General features: G+C 36.8%; 1 protein-coding gene and 1 long non-coding RNA gene across 3 annotated transcripts in view; one reads left to right on the top strand and one right to left on the bottom strand.

The window, feature by feature from the left end:
- The window catches only part of LOC129443177 (uncharacterized), a 73176-nt gene that overhangs the window by 9703 nt on the left and 40526 nt on the right, over positions 1–22947 (top strand). The gene's annotated exons all lie outside the window — the stretch shown is intronic.
- The window catches only part of LOC129443173 (neurturin), a 39827-nt gene continuing 20303 nt past the window's right edge, over positions 3424–22947 (bottom strand). Inside the window, exons 3-4 of the mRNA XM_055203620.2 lie at positions 10704–10977; positions 3424–5415 (exon numbers count right to left, since the gene is read on the bottom strand). Coding sequence (XP_055059595.2) covers positions 4961–5415; positions 10704–10950 — 702 coding nt within the window. The 5' untranslated portion in view covers positions 10951–10977 and the 3' untranslated portion in view covers positions 3424–4960. The remainder of the gene's footprint in view (positions 5416–10703; positions 10978–22947) is intronic.

The raw sequence follows: 22947 nt of genomic DNA, 5'->3' as shown, positions 1-22947 counted from the left end.
TATATCAACACCAGGTTAGAAGTCCCGTTTATATTTAGCATGTTGTCATCTGGGTTTCTGCCACAAAATACTACATTTATGATGCTAGAGCATCTGTATCTCAAAACAGAGACCATACACTGATGCTAAAGCCGTAGATCTTTTAAACAATGTGTAGTAATGTTAATATTATTAATGTTTGTAGATAGTAGGCTATATAGATTTTGTTAGCAGCGTAAAAAAACCTGACGTCATCCCGCCCACGAATTAGTGCACGTCGAGAGGTTAAAGGTGCATTGTGTAACTTTTAGAAGGTCTCTTGATAGAAATGCAATATAATATACAGTACATAACTATATTATCCTTACAAAATAAACTGTTATGTTTTCAATACTTTAGAATGAGCTGGTTTTATCTATATACACCACCGGTCGGTCTCCTTAGTGACAAACTATTTTTTAGAGCGAGTTTTGTCACTAAGATGTCTCAGATAATGTTGTGTTTGTCCTGTGCCGGCTAACGTAGCTTCAGAGCTGTGGACTAAACCGTTGGTTGCAATTCCCATTCTCATCACTAGTTGAAGATAAAAATCTACACAGTGGACCTTTAAATTTTAGTGCTGTAAAGCAACAAGGATATTTTTATAGTTGCATGTTGTTCAATAGCATTTCCTAATTCTAATAAAGTTTTCAGAGCACAGGTGCATCTTAATTGATTTTTTTTACTGTCAAATCACCCCAGAAACTAGCATCATACCAAAAGCTTAAATCCCAAAACTTTGTATACTAGATAGATCACCCAAGTTTGTCCCATCAGAACTGAACTCTTCTGTTTGTGTCCTGAGATTGCAGCTTTGTAAATCTACACTCGTCACATCTGGTGCTTGAGCGTAAACAGGAAAGAAAATTTAGAAAGTCAAGAAAGACAAATAAGCAAGTTTTTTGTTTTAAGCTGGGTATGTTTATTCAGACTTTAGAAATTCCATTTGGCACAAGTGTGAAATAATAAATAAGTTTTTGACTCCCTCAGAACTGAAATATATCTAAATATGAATGAAAAGCATTTTGCAATAAATACCGTTTATCCACAATACAGATGCATTGCATCGACATTTCTGCTGTTGGTGTGAAAAATCCAACATTGACAAAGCCGGACGTCACAGACCGTGAAAAGCTGACATGGGAAACAAACACGCACATACACACACACGCGCGCACACACTCGCATTCATTTAATACTGCCGCAAAACAATCAACTTATCTTTACACACAACTATACACAGTCAAGTCTACCAGACAGATATAAAGTCACTGAACCCTGTGTCGTATTTTTTGGATATTTTTAAAAGTGAAAAAAACTTTGTTTTGTAACCTACTATTTGATTTTTTACGTTATTTTCAGCGCTTTTTGTTCTTCAAAAGAAAATATGAAAGCTTGTCACAATTTTATTTGTATAACCAATCTGTCTGGTTGAAGCAAGCGATCACGTTCTGTATCCCATTAGCAAGCTTAGACACGGTTTAATCACTTAGGGTTCTGTTGGCTAGATGCCCTAAATTTCTAAAAACAGATCTAAAACAGATTGAAGTCCTATCCACTGAGAATTTTCCACATGCCAAGATTCATTCGTTTACATTTGACAGCGTGGTAAAATTATGTCAGTTTCATTTCCATTAAGAAGATTGATTTTAAAATTCGGATGTATTGACAAACCAGATTTTCCGCCTGTTTTATGTTTATGTCTAGAGTACTACTGAACTAAAATGGAAATGAACCATATAATTGACATCATGTTTTATTAGCTGGTAGCTTTTTGCAGTAATTCTGCAGAAATTATCGGAAAGAAAAGAGTGGGCTACATTTTTACAACATGTTTCCAAACCACTAAGGGTTAAACTTAAAGGAATACTTCAGCCAAATATCAAAATTACACCACAATCTACTCACCCTCAAGCAATCCAAGATACCAATGTTCATCATCCCTCAGACAAACACATTTGGAGTTATTGTAGTAAATGTTTTTATTAGATTTATAATGATAGAAAACCGGGATCAGGAACAACTTCTGATGATTTTAAACCCTAAATAAGTGCATTCATCCTTTTTAATCCACATGGCTCCAATGGGTTAAAAAAAATCCAGATTTCAAACTTTATAAACTTTACTAGCTTGCACTTATGGGTCATCTTCGACTCAAGCGCCAGAGCTTTACCATAGTAAGTGTTCGTTGCCATAGGTGCGCAGTGACTCTCGTGAATCGCGTGAGTCCAAGATGGCGTTGTTACCAGGAGCTAGTTATTAAAGTTTATAAAGTTTAAAGGGGACATATCATGAAAATCTGACTTTTTCCATGTTTAAGTGCTATAATTGTGTCCTCAGTGCTTCTATCAACCTAGAAAATGTGAAAAAAGACAATAACCCAGTAACTTAGTTTTGGTAGTCCGTTCTCTGCAAACTTGTGAAAAAATAGGTAATTGAAATTCGGCTCCCCTTGTGATGTCAGAAGGGGGTAATACCGCCAACCTAAATGTCAGTGCCAACCACGGTGCAGAGATCAGCTCATTTGAATTTTAAAGGACACACCCCAAAACGGCACATTTTTGCTTACACCTACAAAGTGGCAATTTTAACATGTTATAATAAATTATCTATACAATATTTTGATCTAAAACTTTACATATGTTCTCTGGGGACACCAAAGACTTATTTTACATCTTAAAAAGGTCCTGTGAAATGTCCCCTTTAACATCTGGATATTTTTCTTACAATATTGCATAGGGATGCACCGATATGGAAATTTTGGCCGATGCCGATAACTCTTTATATTTGGGGGGCGATAACCGATATAGGCCGATAAATATTCATATTAATTTCACAATGAAAAACTCCCAGACCGCGGACATCTTGTCTTTGCGCTAGACCAGCATACCCTTCTTAAGCCCGCAACATGTGTCATCTTCGTGCTATGTCACAGAAAGCACCAATCAAAACTCCACATGGCCAGCAATGAGCAAGTGAAGTGGTTCAACAAACCAAAATAATCCATAATTTATCGGCTTTCATTTGTCGGCCTAATTTTGCTATCAGACCGATAACCGATAATATTAAAAATAAGCAGTTATCGGCCGATAACGATATGTCGGCCGATATATCGTGCATCCCTGATATTGCATCAATTACTCGCAAAATACCTTTATTAAGCTCTTGTCGTATTACCTCTGTGAATGATGAAAGCACTTTTTGGGGGTTTAGAGTCAGAAGTTTTTCCCCGATCCCTGATTTTTCCCATTATAAGCTTGGAAAGCAATAACTCGAAATGTGTTCATCTGAAAGATACTGGACATATGTATCCCGGATTGCTTAAGGGTAAGTATATCATGGGGTAATTTTGATACAGGTATTTGGCTGGAGTATCACTTTAACACTTAGAACCCTCGACTATACTGTTGGCCTTTTATACTTGTCCAGAGACTATGATGTTTTTTCTGATGAGTAATACATTATACACCCCTCAAAACAAGAACTGGAATAAATGCTGAACTTTTTTTTCAAGCACTACAGAAAAATGATTCTCATTACTGTAATATATTACTTATTTATATTATATTATATATATATTATGTATATTTAGCATAAATGGGGCAATTATATTTAAATATGCACAATTTAAAGGCAGAATGTATTATATTGCCATGCTATATACAGGAGCTACATTTTTTTGTATTACAGTAAGGAGAATCTGAGTTTTTTGCCCTTTTTAATTTACCATAATTTGAGGGAAGAGAATGTGTGCAAATTATCAGATAAACGTTTGCCTTTGATTTTGGGGTAAAGTGCTTGATAGGTTTTGTGAAGTTAACCCCTATGCTTTAAAATCCCAGAAACCAATACACTACATAAACATCTATAAAGAACAATATAGCAACGTACAAACACCCAACATGGCCAATTAAATATATTAAAGCGTGTAATGCCTATACAAAAAGGTTGCAATGACACAAACGGCTAAAGTGTTTAAGGATAATTGAAAACTTCTTGAGTTTTAGGAGAAACATGACTGTAGTTCATTGAGGTCTGCAGTTTTAGAAATCTCAGTATCAGAAACTGGCCATTTGTCTGTTGTAAGCATATAAAACTTAGTACAGCTGTACCTCGAGAAGAATGTTTGTTTTGACATGTTTTGGCAAAACACATTTGAGGACTTGATTTATGGTTATTTATGCTTAACATGATATGGTTGCTATTTATAAGACACTCTTGAGAGAGAAGTATTTCACCTTCTGTGTACCTTTGATTCATTTTTGTGAATAGTGTAATCCAGATAGTGGGTGCGGTAGAGCTAGATTCATTGCATGTACATTTCTTCTAAGAAAACAAACAATAAAAAGAAATAAAGGAAGAAATGAGGTAGTTTTCACAGCTGTGTTGCACTTCATACTGCAGTATTCAGGTTGGATTTATAACAAAAGCGAGCAGCTCTCGGTGTAGCCCTGTAACATACATATTTATGTATTTGATTAAGTATTATTTCATCTGGAAAAGTTTCAAGTGGAAGGCAAAAGAAGTCTCCTGCCAGGTATCGGTCTCAGAAAATTAAACCAACAACCCACCTTTGGTTTAAAAAGTGACCTCGTAATATTTTCAGTTTAGTGTCCAATACCCTGTGCCGGTCAAAAGTGAACAGCCCTCTTTGTTTCATAGACTTTCCACAGTTACCAATGGCTTTAGACCTTAGTCCAGGCTTTTTCTTCTTGTAATGGACTTTCTTTCATTTTTTTCCATGGTGGCATACTACACCCCCTTAGCATTTTTTAAAAAATTGCAATTTGCCCTGCGTTCTAGGATCGCTCCACGGTCTCTTGCGCATCATGCGGTAACACTTTCCAAAGTTACCGTGGAATCCTGCACAGCCGCATGCCCTGAAGTATATCCACTGATGCCATGGTAATGAACGAGCAAACTCCCTGAACTTCCCAAAATGTCATACGCAGCCGCACGCCCTTGCAGATACATTCTGAATGGTGTAGAATCTGTCTTTATTGTCAAAGAATGACATTTTCCTCTCAAACTTTGTAGGGCGACAGCAAGGTGTGTAGCGTGCCTTGTCTTTTTTTCCATTTTCCCGCCCTCGCCGGCCTTTCTCACTGGATGCGTTGTTCAACTGCAAATTTTCCATTACAAAGTCGTAGTTGCGTCGTTCATGGGCGCACTTGCCACTGCAGTACCTGAAGCGCACGGTCTCGTCGCTATCATAGCCGAGACCTAAGTCGCTTACGGTCACCTCAAGCTCATGGAGAGAACATGGTTTCGGGCCTTTCCGCGCCCGTTTGGTCCTTCGTCCAGCCTCAGTCCCCATTTCTCTCTCCTTTTTGTCTATCAGGGTTGCGATCACCTTCTGTAGTTCACCCTCGGTGAAGCTTTGAAGGATGTAGGAGACTAGGAGAGAAAAACAAAGTTAATGTGGAACTCATTTAATTTATTAATTTCATTCATCACATTCATTACACTATGCATTTGACCGACAATTTTACCAAAAAGACCATGAACATTTGAAATGCTAGTGCAATTGCGATTGAAGACCACTATAGGCTTCACGATATTGAAGAAAAATGCTTGCTAAGTGATGCAATATATGATATGCAATGTGATAATACTTTACGTTTGTAGAATCTATTTAAATGAAATTAAAAATGTTTTACATTATTACAAAGAAAAGAAATCATTACTCTCTCGGTTTCTCCATGCCAGTTGTTGGCAACAGGCGTCCCGCGGGCCCGCCAGCAATATTATCTGGCAAACACCCAGCCAGATTATTTTATAGTTGCTGGTTCTAAAATAGATCTGTCATGACATCAACAGTTACTAACAAAAGCTATATTTGACTTCACACATCGCTCCAAAAACCAACAGAGTAACGCAAAAGAAATTTGACATCAGATTCCTCGTATGATTTCTCAAATCATTCTCGCGGTAGTTTGATGTCCTCGTCCTGTCAGTAAATGTAGCACCACATGAAGTCAAACACACTTAATCACTTCGTTAATAGTGAGTATGAGCATTTTTGCATTGAAACGTTTGCATATAATGCAGGGCATAAAGTATAACACATTTTCTCTCACCAGCTAGCTTAAATGTTAACATCACCCTGCACATGACATAATAGCGTACCTTCAGCCAGAGGCGTTATGCCCATTTAAACTGAGGGGGCACGTGCCCCCTTGTTTTTTTTTTGTCAAATAGATTTTGCATGCAACCTCAAAATCAAAGAAGCGTCCATTAATCTGTTATTTGTCTTTTAATCTGTTTAATATGCACAATATTATCATTTCTGTGCTGCATCCTTGTCACTTTTCAGAGATTTTCACCGTTTTGATCGTGTCACATTACTTTATTCTGCTTTCTGAGGAATTAAAATGTGTAAGAAACGCTCACAACATTTCCAAACCCCAGTACGGTAATGTGCAGTTAATGTCCTCTGTGTAGAAAATGTGACCGTCTCAATGTTATATTAGTAGAGATTTCTAGATTCATCTTCTTGGTACAACGCCAGAGTTCACGGGGGCGCGGAATCACACATGCTCACATATGAGGTAAAAATTGATGCATTGATGCGTTCCTCTAATAATTTTATCTACACATTTTTTTAAATAATTAATACACATTAAAATCAATCACGTGGCTATAGCTTATGTCGTTTTCGTTGTTTATATACTTTATGGATTTAAAATTACATAAATTTTATAAGATAATGCAGTTGTTGTGCAAAATGCATTAATGACACAATTTAACAAGTAATTTATTAAAACTTAAATAAATAAAACATGCCGTTTCAGATGTAAATATGATACCAATATGTCATTATTCCAATTAAATAGTATTTAATATGAAAGTTAGTCAACACTTTTATTTTGGATGTTTTTGCATGAAAGCAGGGGTCTTCAGATTGTTAGAAATGTAAGTGCCATGGAAAAGACTTAAAGCTCTATAATATTTCGTGTGATGTCTGTGTATGCACAAATTTCTGTGAGCTGTGCACACTGTGCCCCCTTAAAAAAATTAGGGGAAAGGCGCCCCTGCGTTCAGCATGCAAAAATATGCAGTTTGAGGATGCTAAGGAATAATTCTGAGTGTAAAAGTAGGCTATGTAAAACAAAAAAGTTTTTCAAAATTATTACAATAAGTTGTAAGACTTCATTGTGTAACAAGCAAATTAAAATTATACACATTTATTATTCACAATATGAAAAAAGAAAATAAAACTTAATCATGCCGTTAATGGATTTATTCAAGTGCTCTTTTATTTTTTATTTTTTATCCATCTCCAACATTGAAATTAAGGGAATGTTCCAGAACTAACCTTCCCTTGACTATAGCCCTTTCACACAGAGATTACGTAAAAAACACGGAAAATGTGTCCGTGAATTGTTCGGGATCGTAAAGATCTCATAAAGACACGTGTCATATTTAAAGTCCTGTACTTGTTAGGTTTTTTCCACAGCATCTGTTTGCTAATATCCGTGATTTCTCCCTCAAAAAACTGTGAATTTTAGTATATGGCAAGATCATAAGGAGCGTGTGATGCGCTGCTCAGATGCGCTGATGGTGGGGAGCTCCCTGATCTCTGCTTCACTCCAGGACGTTTCTCGTTGTGAATGTTGATCTGCCTTTAAATCTCTGTGTCAAAGAGCTGAGCCATAACTTTTTGTTGCGATGACACGCACGTCCTAACTACAGCACGCCCCTTACGGCATTGTTTCTGCTTCTTGTTTACGCAAGATGTGTTCTGAAAATGTTAAAGCAATGTTCTCTTTACGGAGGCGGTCCCAGAACATTTACGGGACGTGTTTGTGTTCACACAGAAGCGCCTCTGCCAAATCTATAGAATTATTTTGTGACCAAAGTGCTGTGTGAATGGGTTATGTTGTGGCCCACTATCTAGTGTCCACATCTTTATTTTGCCCCAATGCCTCTGCATCTACCGATAACTTTGACTATGGATAACTTTTAAAGTATCAAAGTCATTCAGTTATTGCAAGTTATCACGGTATGCATATTGTGTTATAATTATTTGTGATATACCGGTCTTGCCACCGTAGCATTTGTTATTTTACTGTAGGAGAGATATGGGAAATTATAAGCAAGAAATCACAGTTAAACTTTCCATTTGATCGTATTGCAATCTAGAAGAATCAGTTTGCATATTAAAAAAAATCTTTTTTTCACAGCACAACGGTTCTTCTGTTTTAAAAAAGCGTTTAAAATTTTTATGTAACACACAAAAGGACAGTTTAATGATTATCCTCCAAAGACCCGAGCTTTGGTTTGGCTTGCATTTTAGATTTCTTCCAGCAATTTGGGGTTAGAAAGAACCAATAAATAAAATAACCAAATATGAAGCAATTTAATTTGTCCACATTTGTGTACAACAGGTTTCACATTATACAGAATTAAGTATTATGGTGCAAACATCAAAAAAATGTGTTGTCCACATATGTGCACACACCAGGTCTTAGGAGGTTAAGGTTGTAAACCAGAATTTCATCTTTAAAATGGATTTAAGGCATTTTTGCACTGACCTTATATTAGATGAGAGCCAGCTTTTCGTTGTGGTACAACAAACCTTAGCTATTACTTATGCTTTGGTCAAATTGCTTGTGTGATTATGTACATGTTTACTCCTGTAACCATTTTAACTGATTAATAATTTTTTCCCCGTCAGCGTTTTTTGCCAGCCAGCACCAGCATTTTTCATGATTTTCACAAAAGTGTAATGCCTTCCAGAAAATGTTCTTCTTTAAATATATAAACAAACAAAATGTCAAATGGAAAAAAAAAGGTTTCATCCTACCTTCATTAGTTCTATTTTAATCACCTTTTAAATATGGGAAGGTTTCTTCAAAAACACCCAATTTTGAGCAAAAAGCAGAGATAATTCAATTTTTTTGATCTTTTTGGTTGATCTTTAAAACATACATGGGCTGCGTCCGAAACCGCACACTGTATAGTATGAATCCTGGTAGTATGAATGAGATTCGGACGTACTACATCCGCTATGTTGATACATCACGTGACATACATCGTCATCACGTCATGTCATTTCAGCGCGAAAACAGCCGCATGCCTCTTCTTCCACGTTGGATAACTCCTCTCTCCGGGCATCATGGGATAGTGAAGTGCCCATCGTATGCACGCTGCAAAATCTAACCGGAAGTAGTAGGTCATCCGGGTAATTTTTGCATACTTTTTTTTTTAATACTATGTATTTGGACATATACTCGCCTCGCCTACTGAATTTCGCCTACTATATAGTATGAAGTAGGTGGTTTCGGATGAAGCAATGGAGTTCTTTCTCTTTCATGTGAGGCGCTACTTCCGGGTTGTATAAGTTGCGGAATAATAGTAGTTTTAAGGAAAGCCGGAAATTCTCATCATTGGCAGGGAAGTGTTTTCTCTTAACTGATGAGTTATGACTGGTGACTGGTGACTTCTTTTTTTGAAGCGCACGATGCGAAGTTCGTCACAACATGTATGTAGCTTGTCATGTGTGTGGTTCGTCATTTCAAAATGTGTGTTCTGCGCTTTGAGAGACCGTGTGTGCATCACGTGTCATGCCAAAATAAGTGCCTGCTGCCTTGAACTTGAAAGGAGACGCTTGCGTGTGCCAGATACTCGCACAATCTCATGCGTAATCACAGTTTACTGTTAAGGGAGCGTCTTGCGTGTATATAGGGAACGCAAGCGTCTCTTTTATCATAAACGGTTTTGACGCGTTTCCAGCAGGCACTTATTTTGACAAAACACGTGATGCACACAGGATATTTCCACAAGCATGACACATATTTTGGAAAAGGGAACCACACATGTGAGAATCCGAACACTTATTATGAATTAGCGCATCCTCGGAAGTGCAGTCACGAGCCGCCACTGGTGGTTATTCATGTGAATTCATCATAGTCTGCCCTAACAGCTTATAACGTTTTTGCAATTTTTTATTTGTTGGTTATCCTATATCTTTGATATTCTTGTTCCTAGATACATCTCTGGTATCTCTTGCAATATCAATTAAATTCTTTTAACCTTTTCATTTCTTTTTCATCTGAACCTCCTAGAGCAGTGTTTTTCAGCCCGGGTCCTCAGGGACCCCCTTCCAGAGAGTTTTAGATGTCTCTTTATTTAAAACACCTGAACCAACTCATCAGCCTCCTTCCAGAATGTCTCCCTGTCAAGCTAATAATTAAATCAGGTGTGTTGGTTGAGGAGACATCTGGGGCATTCTGGAAGGGGGTCCTTGAGGACCAGGGTTGAGAAACACTGTCCTAGAGGCCCTGGACCCCTGTTTGAAAACCCCTGGTCTAGTGTGCCCTACACCTTAGCCTTGGTATTTTACCTTAACTGTGTTCTTGTATAGAAACATTCCTCTAATAACTCTTATGGGTGTATATATATTTGATAGAACATGCAGAATTTGTCGGTCTCTGCCCTTTATCATAACATAAGCAAAACCTTTCAGCACATCGGCAAAACCTACAATGTAGTTTAAAGAGTTTAAATCTAAGTGAGTTGACAGACGGTGTTTGTGATATTGATATGTGAGCAGTTCTGCGATCAGTTATTGACTGCTGGGACATGTAGTACAAACACACTTTAGGATCTGAAGAATGACACAGTAATTCCTGCCTGTCAGTCAATGCTGTCACTAAGGAAACATAACTTGTTTTTCTTACACTCGGAGAGAATAGAGGCCATGTCCTCCGTAGCTCTGACCGGCCGCCGGGGTGCTGATTTCCTCACCGTGGTTGTTGATGATGATGATGATGAAGGTGAATCATGTGAGGGTAATAGAGGTGATGATGACAGCCCTAAGGCCTTTGGGTGGGAAGGCCCGACAGGTAACGCGGTTCTCAGAAGCAGGAGGAAAAATGAGGCACCAAACAGGATAAAGAAGAGGGCGACCTCTTTCCATACCCTCATCTTAAAACAGCATGGAGCATTGAAACTCTGAAAGACATCAAACAAAATGGTAGTTGACTGATCGAGTGTTGCATGCTGCATATTTCGGATAGCTGAATGAATGGGCATATACTGTACGCTGTGAGAAGTGAGAAGAAAATGCCTCCCACAATTTTTGTTGTTGATTGATATCAAACCCTAGTTATTTTGGCACATATCTGTCACTTGTAGACTTGCAGCTTGGCAAATCGAGCAGATTTCAACATCAATGTTTTCTTGACATTGTTTATGAAAACCTTGAATAACTGCAAATACACTGTTTAAGGTATGCATGAATATTTACTTATGCAGTGGAGCAAACGTGTCTTCGTTTATTTTATCTCTGGCTATTCCAAAGATTTTCATCTGAAATATTTGATAAATGTCTCTGAAATGTGTGGACTGTACAAGACTTCCCGAAAGTGATGGAAAATGTGCACTTTTAAATTATATCTTCATTTATCATTTGCTCAACCTCACACATTATTTTCTTTTGTGAAACGCAAAGTTTTTGTCACAATGTCTACATTTCTGTTTTTTAAACAACAGAAGTAATTCATTTAAAGGATTCTCCACTTTCAAAAAAAAAGATAATTTACTCACCCACATGTCATCGAAGATGTTTTTGTCTTTTTCTCTTTTTTATAAGGAAAAGATTCCAGGATTTTTCTTAATTTAATAAACTTTACTGGACCTCAATGGTTTACAGTTTCAATGCATCTTCAAAGGGCTCTAAACAATCCCAACCGAGGCATAAGGGTCTTATCTAGTGAAGTGATCGTCATTTTCACACACAAAAAAAAACTTTTTAAACTACACACTTTTCACACAACTTTTCTTATTGCAATAGCTGTGTGGTGCGCCAGCATGACTTTACTCGTCATTTTCACACACACAAAAAAACTTTTTAAACCACACACTTTTCACACAACTTTTCTTATTGCAATAGCTGTGTGGCGCGCCAGCATGACTTTACGTTTTATCTAGTGAAGTGATCGTCATTTTCACAAAAAAAAAAAACTTTTTAAACCACACACTTCTTTTCACACAACTTTTCTTCTTGCATTAGCCGTGTGGCGTGCCAGCATGACTTTACGTTTTATCTAGTGAAGCGATCGTCATTTTCACACACACAAAAAAAACTTTTTAAACTACACACTTTTCACACAACTTTTCTTATTGCAATAGCCGTGTGGCGCGCCAGCATGACTTTACGTTTTATCTAGTGAAGTGATCGTCATTTTCACACACACAAAAAAACTTTTTAAACCACACACTTTTCACACAACTTTTCTTATTGCAATAGCTGTGTGGCGCGCCAGCATGACTTTACGTTTTATCTAGTGAAGTGATCGTCATTTTCACAAAAAAAAAAACCTTTTTAAACCACACACTTCTTTTCACACAACTTTTCTTCTTGCATTAGCCGTGTGGCGTGCCAGCATGACTTTACGTTTTATCTAGTGAAGCGATCGTCATTTTCACACACACAAAAAAAACTTTTTAAACTACACACTTTTCACACAACTTTTCTTATTGCAATAGCCGTGTGGCGCGCCAGTATGACTTTACGTTTTATCTAGTGAAGCGATCGTCATTTTCAAAAAACAAAAAACTTTTTAAACCACACACTTCTTTTCACACAACTTTTCTTCTTGCAATAGCCGTGTGGCGCGCCAGCATGACTTTACGTTTTATCTAGTGAAGCGATCGTCATTTTCAAAAAACAAAAAACTTTTTAAACCACACACTTTTCACACAACTTTTCTTATTGCAATAGCCGTGTGGCGCGCCAGCATGACTTAACGTTTTATCTTGTGAAGCGATCGTCATTTTCACAAAAAAAAACCTTTTTAAACCACACACTTCTTTTCACACAACTTTTCTTCTTGCATTAGCCGTGTGGCGCGCCAGCATGACTTTACGTTTTATCTAGTGAAGCGATCGTCATTTTCACACAAAAAAAAAACTTTTTAAACCACACACTTTTCACACAACTTTTCTTATTGCATTAGCCGTGTGGCGCGCCAGCATGACTTTACATTTTATCTAGTGAAGTGATCGTCATTTTCACAAAAAAAAAACTTTTTAAACCACACACTTTCACACAACTTTTCTTATTGCAATAGCCGTGTGGCGCGCCAGCATGACTTTACGTTTTATCTAGTGAAGTGATCGTCATTTTCACAAAAAAAAACTTTTTAAACCACACACTTTCACACAACTTTTCTTCTTGCATTAGCCGTGTGACGCCCCAGCATGACTTTACGTATTATGTAATCACGTCAAAAGGTCACAAATGACGTGTGCAAAACTACCGCTTGTTTCTCACAGTTTCTGACGTTGTTATTGAATTAACACTTTTTTATTTTTCATCTGAACCTCCTGGAAGCCCCCCGGACCCCAGTTTGAAAACCATTGAAACTATAAACTGTTGAGGTCCAATAAAATCCTCAAAAAACGTTCGTTTCGTCTGAACAAAGAAAGACATAAACGTTTTGGATGACATGGGGTGAGTAAATTATCAAGATTTTTATGAAAGTGAAGTATTCGTTTAAATAGCCTATTTAACTAAAAAAAAAAACACCATAACAGTGTCATAAATAGTTTGCGAGCTCAAATTTTGATTCGTACTTCACACATAAATGACTTGGAGGTGAGCCCATGAGTCGTATGGACTGCTTCAAAGGTGTATTCATTAAATCTTGGCTGTAAAACCGCCATCCAGATTTGCTGTATTAACCAGAGCAGCTTGGATACTCTGCCTAATGTTTCTTTTGTGCTGCAGAAATAATACAGGGTTGAGTAAACGATGACAGAATTTTTATTTTTGGGCGAACTATTCTTTATTGATTGAAACGTGCAAATTATACACACTTATGGGCTTAACCTTTTGCATGATTCTCTAGGTTTAATAGCATACCTGGCATATTTGGCAGAGTGCTTTGACCTCTATGTGGCCTAATACTGTTAAGAATACTACAATACAATCTAAAGAGTTACTGTCTGTGCAAACCAGTTAAAGATCGACATGTTCGGGCGACATGAATAGATAGAGGTTCTCTCTCTCAGGATGCAAACATTTTCACGTATTTGTTTTCTCTTTCTAATTGATCCCTCATCTTTATGAAGGTGTGGAACATCCGCCTGGGTGGAGACCTGACATCATTGTAGACATGCAAGTCCTAACGATTAGTCGTATATTTCCTAGGGGGGAATGCTTTGTGTGCGGAGATGTTCCAGTCAATGGAAGCAGATTTGTTATGGTAAACAGACCTCCATCACTGTTGACATAAAGGGGTGGAGTTAACTCAAAAGAAATAAAGCTAACCACTCACTAATATGCAGGCCCAGACGGAATCCACAGAAATTTCTGGAATTTTTTCCATGCTGATTTAATGTCCGTTCGCAACTATAAAGATTAGTAATGCATCGAATGTTCTGCAACCGAAAGTGCTTAAATATAATATAATTTTCGGTGTTCGGCCGAATAAGTGAATAGGCAAATTAAGTTTATTCATGGGTACCAAAGACGTCACTTCCGCCTTGCCCGACCCCATATTTGTGTCTGTCTTGGCATATCTAATGCACTAAATGGTCACATTTATTAGTTAAATTGAGGGTTTACCAGAGACAAAATGCTGATTGTACAATCTGAAGTTAGATGTCGGCTGCCAGTCAATCCCTTCAGTTGTTCGCGATCGCTGAAGAGCGCAAAATCAACAAAATGTTGAATTTTTGGTATCCTGCATTATTTGTCATATTCTGCATTAAATATTTCCAGAAATTAAAAATGTCTCATAAAAGTACATTAATTGTAATATATCTGCCATTATAAATAGAGTAGACAACCTGGTGAATGTTTTTGGCTGTAATTGAAGAGTTTCGTTGCAAAACGAGATAACCACCGTTTTTTTATTTGTTCAGAAATCTCGTTTTTTGTTTGTGCATTCCAATTAATTTCAATGAAACTGCAGTTGGTTTGTTTTGATTTAAACCTTCATAACTTAAAAATACAGCTAAGAAGCACCATAAAACTAAATAATAACATGATAACATAATAATAAACATGTTTTGTCAAAATTTAAAAAAAAAATGGATTTATCTCGTTTTGCAACGAAACTCTTCAATTTATAACGCGAATGAACAATCCCTCTCATAGCACGCTGTATCCCGTTATCATTAACAGTCATGCACCCCACAGTTAACAGTGAATCACATCTTCTGAGTACGCATAAAACCATTATCTCTACTTTATTCCACGGGTCTGTTGAATGCTGAATTCTGATTGGCTGAGAAATGTTCCGTGGGTATGCATTAATTTCTGATAACCGCACACTTAACTTGTCAAATGTCTTAAAAATAGGCACCAGAGCAATGTTTGTGGTAACCGTGGTATAAGAGGAATAATTGACTCAGGTCCTTTGTATTATTTGAAAATAATGCACACCCTGCTTCGTTTCGTGCCGCATTACGACCTTGGGTGTACATTATTTTCTTATAATTCAATGGCCCGTCATCTATTATTCCTTACTTATACCACGGGTCTGTTGAATGCTGTATTCTGATTGGTTGAGAAATGTTCCATGGGTATGCATTATTTTTTGATAACCGCACACCTAACTTGTCAAATGTCTTAAAAATAGGCACCAGAGCAATGTTTGTGGTAACCGTGGTATAAGAGGAATAATTGACTCCGGTATTTTGAATTATTTGAAAATAATGCACACCCTGCTCCGCGTCGTGCCGCATTACCACCTTGGGTGTACATTATTTTCTTATAATTCAATGGCCCGTCATCAATTATTCCTTACTTATACCACGGGTCTGTTGAATGCTGTATTCTGATTGGTTGAGAAATGTTTTGTGGGTATGCATTATTTTTTGATAACCGCATACCTAACTTGTCAAATGTCTTAAATATAGGCATCAGAGCAATGTTTGTGGTAACCATGGTATGGGGGGAATGGTTGACTTCGGTCCTTTGAATTGTTTAAAAATAATGCACACCCCGCTTCGCGTCGTGCCGCATTACCACCTTGGGTGTGCATTATTTTCTTATAATTCAATGGCCCGTCATCAATTATTCCTTACTTATACCACGGGTCTGTTGAATGCTGTATTCTGATTGGTTGAGAAATGTTCATTGGGTATGCATTATTTTTTGATAACCGCACACCTAACTTGTCAAATGTCTTAAAAATAGGCACCAGAGCAATGTTTGTGGCAACCGTGGTATAAGAGGAATAATTGACTCCGGTATTTTGAATTATTTGAAAATAATGCACACCCTGCTCCGCGTCGTGCCGCATTACCACCTTGGGTGTACATTATTTTCTTATAATTCAATGGCCCGTCATCAATTATTCCTTACTTATACCACGGGTCTGTTGAATGCTGTATTCTGATTGGCTGAGAAATGTTCTGTGGGTCTGCATTATTTTTTGATAACCGCACACCTAACTTGTCAAATGTCTTAAAAATAGGCACCAGAGCAATATTTATGGTAACCATGGTATAAGAGGAATAATTGACTCCGGTCCTTTGAATTTTTGAAAATAATGCACACTCTGCTTCGCGTCCTGCCGCATTACCACCTTGGGTGTGCGTTATTTTCTTATAATTCAATGGCCCGTCATCAATTATTCCTTACTTATACCACGGGTCTGTTGAATGCTGTATTCTGATTGGCTGAGAAATGTTCCGTGGGTATGCATTATTTTTTGATAACTGCACACCTAACTAGTCAAATGTAAAAATAGGCACCAGAGCAATGTTTGTGGTAACTGTAGTATAAGAGGAATAATTGACTCCAGTCCTTTGAATTATTTGAAAATAATGCACACCCTGCTTCGTGTCGTGCCGCATTACCACCTTGGGTGTGCATTATTTTCTTATAATTCAATGGCCCGTCATCAATTATTCCTTACTTATACCACGGGTCTGTTGAATGCTGTATTCTGATTGGCTGAGAAATGTTCCGTGGGTATGCATTATTTTTTGATAACTGCACACCTAACTAGTCAAATGTAAAAATAGGCACCAGAGCAATGTTTGTGGTAACTGTAGTATAAGAGGAATAATTGACTCCAGTCCTTTGAATTATTTGAAAATAATGCACACCCTGCTTCGTGTCGTGCCGCATTACCACCTTGGGTGTGCATTATTTTCTTACAATTCAATGGCCCGTCATCAATTATTCCTTACTTATACCACGGGTCTGTTGAATGCTGTATTCTGATTGGCTGAGAAATGTTCCGTGGGTATGCATTATTTTTTGATAACTGCACACCTAACTAGTCAAATGTAAAAATAGGCACCAGAGCAATGTTTGTGGTAACTGTAGTATAAGAGGAATAATTGACTCCAGTCCTTTGAATTATTTGAAAATAATGCACACCCTGCTTCGTGTCGTGCCGCATTAGGACCTTGGGTGTGCATTATTTTCTTATAATTCAATGGCCCGTCATCAATTATTCCTTACTTATACCACGGGTCTGTTGAATGCTGTATTCTGATTTGCTGAGAAATGTTCCATGGGTATGCATTATTTTTTGATAACCGCACACCTAACTTGTCAAATGTCTTAAAAATAGGCACCAGAGCAATGTTTGTGGTAACCGTGGTATAAGAGGAATAATTGACTCCGGTCCTTTGAATTATTTGAAAATAATTACCACCTTGGGTGTGCATTATTTTCTTATAATTCAATGGCCCGTCGTCAATTATTCCTTGCATATTTCTAAGTTTAATGGTAAGTTATAATGCATTATTTATTTTCTCGCACCTGCTGTCTCATATGCAAGGATCTGGTAAAGCAATATCATAATGCATTACAATTTATTGTTGTGTAGTCCTTAAAATAAGTTGCTGGGACACAAAAGAAAGTCTGCCGCCCATAACATCTCAGCGGGAACAAACGTGCACATGCAGGACTGTGATCTTTTAGCCTTTGACGGTCACATACGCTCATAATTAAGTCAAAATGTTCATTGGCGTGTGTATAAATGTGTATAAAAAGGTTATGTGTAAAATGCAAAGTTTAGGGAAAAGTGTTTTAAAGTGACAGCTGTATATGTTACTCAAAAAACAATCTGCTACTTAATGTTATATTTATTTGTTTAATAATAAATGTAATTATTTTCTCTGTACTTATAATATTATCCCTTACTGCTTACTTGATTATTTAATTACTTGAGAACTTTTTACTGTTCATTTAATATTAGGCAAGCATTTAAGTTATCCTTGGTCACTTCTGATTGAAGGCAATCCTTTATTCTGCCGATTTAACTCCTTTGGAATAGAAAAAAAATGTAGTTCGGGGTTCCTCTGACGACTGTTGTTACAGCCAAAATCGCAACATATCCCGGGCAAATTGTAATCTTGTTGTGAACCTCCTGGGAGTGTTTTATTGATCTCCATCTGGTAGTTGTGCCTGCTGTGAACATAGAATAAAGCAGGGGGCGCACAGCTGTGACCGGACACAAAAATGGCGGCGACGACACACAGTGACATCATGCGATCTGGATGAATAGAACAATAACGTTTTTAATGGACACCATCAAATAGCAACCAGTGTAGAGTGAGAAATGTTACAAATGTTTACAAAATGAACAATTTTGCGTATTGGGCAATGCCGATTCTGTGTGGCACTGCTAATTGGATGTTTTGTTGTGTTTGGTTGGATAAGATAAACAAAGGTCTGTGAAACCTAATTTAGTTCATGCATGCGCGTGTGTGCCTGTTTTTCTTTCACTTTCTCAAAAGGCCAAATTCTTTCACTTCTGAGGAATTTCTTCTCGTGATGATATTGTTTTCTAATGTGGGGGAGAACTGTTGCACGGGTCAGGAAATGGCATATGGGTAATTTTTTTAAGGACAAAACCAGACGGGGTGCTCAAAACGTTTTGGCAGACTGACTAAAGGTGGTCTTGCTAGGTCATGTGGGACGGTCAGACAAGCCTCATTTGCTGTGATCAGTGGCAGCCGGTGAATTCTTTTTTGAGGGCGCACGATGTGAAGCTCGTCACAACATGTATTTAGGCAGTCATGTGTGTGGTTCGTCATTTAAAAAAATATATTTTATATGTGTCATGTAAACTTGTGTCATGTCAAAATAAGTGCCTGCAGCAGATGCGTCAACAGGGTTTATGATAAAAGTCATGTTTGCCAAATACTCGCTTAATCTCATGTGTAATCAGAGTTTAGTTTCATGTTAGTGTCTTGCCAAAGTATTTTGTGAATGTGAGCGTCTCTTTTATCATAAACCCTGTTGATGCATCTGCAGCATGCACTTATTTTGAAATGATGAATGATGCACATAGGTTCACATGATGAAACGAACGCATATTTTTAATTCACGCCCCTCGGAAGAGAAGTCACCGGCCACCACTGGCTGTGATTAAAGGGGTAGTCTTGGTTAAAAAAATATTTAATTGTCCGTGTATTTCACTCCAATATAAGAAATTATATTACAAAAATAATACAGATGAAAAAACAAATTAATAATTTTTAATAAATATACAAATATATTATACATAAAATAATAAAACATTGTCTTACAGCAGTGATGCGGGTCAATGTATAAACAACCCGCACCCGACCAATGGTTTTAACTAACCTGCTCACAACTTGGACCGCGAAAAAAATATTGTACCCGACCTGCTTCCTGGCCTGCTTTTTTTAAGTAGTAAATGTTTAAAATAGTTAATTTTATCTTTATTTCAAATGACCTGACAGCGACCTGAATATCATTAAAAATAATTTTTGATGACTAGTAACCGCAGTTGATCGCAGGCACGCGCTCATTTTGGATCAACCCTTGCATCACTGTCTTACAGTAATAAAACTATAATTAATATGTTAATGTTTATTTAAAAACAATTGTGTGCTGTATGCACCGGTATAGCTCAGTGGAAGAGCAAAGCATAAGCAGTACAAATTGTCATGGGTTTAAACCCAAGAGACACACATACTGATAAAAATCTGATTTTAGTGGAAAAATGTACCTACATTTTATAAAAAATAATGGCACGTGAAATACTTATATGAGCAGTTTCCTGGACAAGGCTTATCTAAGTGCCAGACTAAAACACATGTTTGAGCTGCATTGATTTAAAAACATCTTGCACTAACATATCTTAAAGGGGACATATCATGAAAATCTGACTTTTTCCATCTTTAAGTGCAATAGTTCGGTCCCCTGGGCTTCTGTCAACCTAGAAAATGTGAAAAAGATCAACCTATAACTTAGTTTTAGTAAACCATTCTCCAAATTAGGTCATTGAAATTTGGCACATAATACCGCCCCTTAATCTGCACTATCCAATCACGGCACTGCCATTTACTGCAGAGATCAGCTCATTTGCATTTAGAATTCCCTATTATGTTTTTAAAGGGGTCATAGCGTGATAATCAGACCTTTTTCATGTTTAAGTGCTATAATTGGGTCCCTAGTGCTTCTATCAATCTAGAAGATGTGATAAAGATCAACCCAGTAACTTGATTTGGGTAAGCCATTTTCTGAAAGCATGTGAAAAATTAGGTTGTTCAGATTTCACCTGTTTTGTGGTAGGTAGCAAGGCGAATTACAAAAATACCGCTCTCTTTATCTGCACTATCCAACCACAGCACTGCAATTTAGTGGAGAGAAAGAAAAAAAAATTGACAGCACAATTGAGTTTCAATTACAACAAACCACCATCATTGTGAACAGTGTTTGCACTTCATCCGCTCATTTGCATTTTAAATGACACACCCAAAAACGGCACACTTTTGCTCAGGCCTACAAATTAGCAATTTTAACATGCTATAATAAATTATCTGTGAAGTATTTTGGGACACCAGAGATTTCTTTTACATCTTAAAAAAATCTCATGACCCCAAAAAAAATACTTAATTTGATTCTTTTAGTGTGAAATTATTCAATTTAAAATTGAAAGATTTCAATTTCTAGATGAGTTTATCATGTCGTTGAAAAATATGTGGTAATTTTTGTTGTGTTTTGGTGTCTGTATCTGATTTATTGTCTGTTTTCGAAGCTGTATTATCACTATTCCTCCATGCAAACAAATATAAATCAAAGCATCTCACTTTATGTGAGTGGTAGGAGCAATTTTAGCAATTTTATATAAGGTATAGGTCACAGTATTTTTACTTTGCTAGAAATGCCATGGAAAATAATTTACTTTCAACTCGTACCAGTCTAGCTATTTAAATACGTTTGATGGACAAAATCAAAAAATAAGATCTTTAATGATTTGTATGGCATCAGTGTAAAAACATTTCACAATGCAACATTGCCGTTAAAAACAAAAGGCTCAAAACAGTACAAAAAAAAAATCAATAAACAAAAGTGTAAGGCACTAGAACTATAGATTTTAGTTTGAGCTTTATAATGCACCAGAGTTAGGATAATACATTTTTTAGTTGCCTAAACTATTTTTATTGCGATTATTATATTATTTATTTACATGTTTACATGCATGTGGCAGACACTTTTATCCACTTTTTATCAGTATGTTTCCTCAGTCCAAACCTTTTGCGCTATTAACTCAATGCCGTACCACTGAGCTATAACAGCTGCATTACTGCATTAAAATGCCATTCATGAGATGATAGGCAAGTTGTTTCATGTCTTTTTGTATTATTCCTAAATAAATGTGCATCACATGTTTGTACTCCTTTAAACATTTACCATGGATTTACCATGCTCTGTGTTGGATTTAGTCAAAAACCGCCACGAATCTAATAACAACAAGTTCTTTTTTATCTTGTTAAGCTTTCAGCTGTTTCCACTGAAAATCTAGACTGCCAAAGCATTGAGATATAGCAGTACATGTACACTCCTACATCAATCAAGCCTTTCTTAGACTGCTAGTGTTTGTAAAGGCCTGTCCACTAATGATTTCTCGGCTTTCTGTCATTTTTAATCACTGAGCTAATAATCAAGCAGCGATTTGAGTTTTCAGAGACAGATGTTTGATGAATTGCCCCGTTGAGGTGAATAGCTGCCATCCGTGGTGATTATGAACACAGCGGACAGTTCTCTTTTAAACTCTTTTATACTCTCACTATAGAGTTTGACAGATGCAATTTGTATGATGAATGATTGATAGTTGTTATATCATGATGTCAGCGAAAATTTATTGGTGTAAAAGAAGTGTTACCTCATATGTTACTTTTAAATTGCTCTGATCTGATTGGCCAGCGTGTAATTTAGCCAAAGTCTGTCTGTAGCATACAAAACCGAATCTACGCTTTACTGCTTGCCTCTTAAAGGGATAGTTCACACACACACAAAAAAAAAACTATTCTGTCATCATTTACTAACCCTCAATTCCTTTCAAACCTGAGTAAGTTTCTCTGTTCTGCTCAACACAAATGAGGATACCCTGAAAAATGTTCGCAACCAGACAACATCCTGGGCACCACCGACCTCCATAGCAGGGTAAAAGAATACTATACCGCAGAAGTCAGTGGTGCCCCAGATGTTGTTTGGTTACAAACTTTCTTCAAAATATCTTCATTTGTGTTGAGCAAAACAAAAAATGTGCATAGGTTTGAAACGAATTGAGGATGAGTAAATGATGACAGGATTTTTTGTTTTCAGGATAACTATCGCTTCAATGGAAGTTATTACGAAGCAAGTGCTGCTGGCTCGTGTGACCTAAAATAAAACAAACAAAAAGAATGAAACTGCCTGTTATTCAGGCTGCTGTCTTTGACAAGATCGTTAATAAAATATATCTAAAATTTTATATGTATAAATGATGTATAAATTTAATAAAAATTTTATTTATATGTAAAAAAAATGGTATATAATATAAAAATAATAACAACTAAATGTTTCTTAAATATATACTTGAATGTTTGTAAATTTATAATAATTACAATCATAATAATTACACGGTATACACACATTTTATGCAAACGGGTCAGTGACAAAAACGGTTTGGCAAGATAAGAAATTCAAAAATC

The sequence above is a fragment of the Misgurnus anguillicaudatus genome, chromosome 2 (assembly GCF_027580225.2).
Source record: "Misgurnus anguillicaudatus chromosome 2, ASM2758022v2, whole genome shotgun sequence".
Taxonomy (NCBI): Eukaryota; Metazoa; Chordata; class Actinopteri; order Cypriniformes; family Cobitidae; genus Misgurnus; species Misgurnus anguillicaudatus.
Note: the sequence above shows the minus strand (reverse complement) of the source record. Positions and strands in the feature narration are given on the sequence as shown.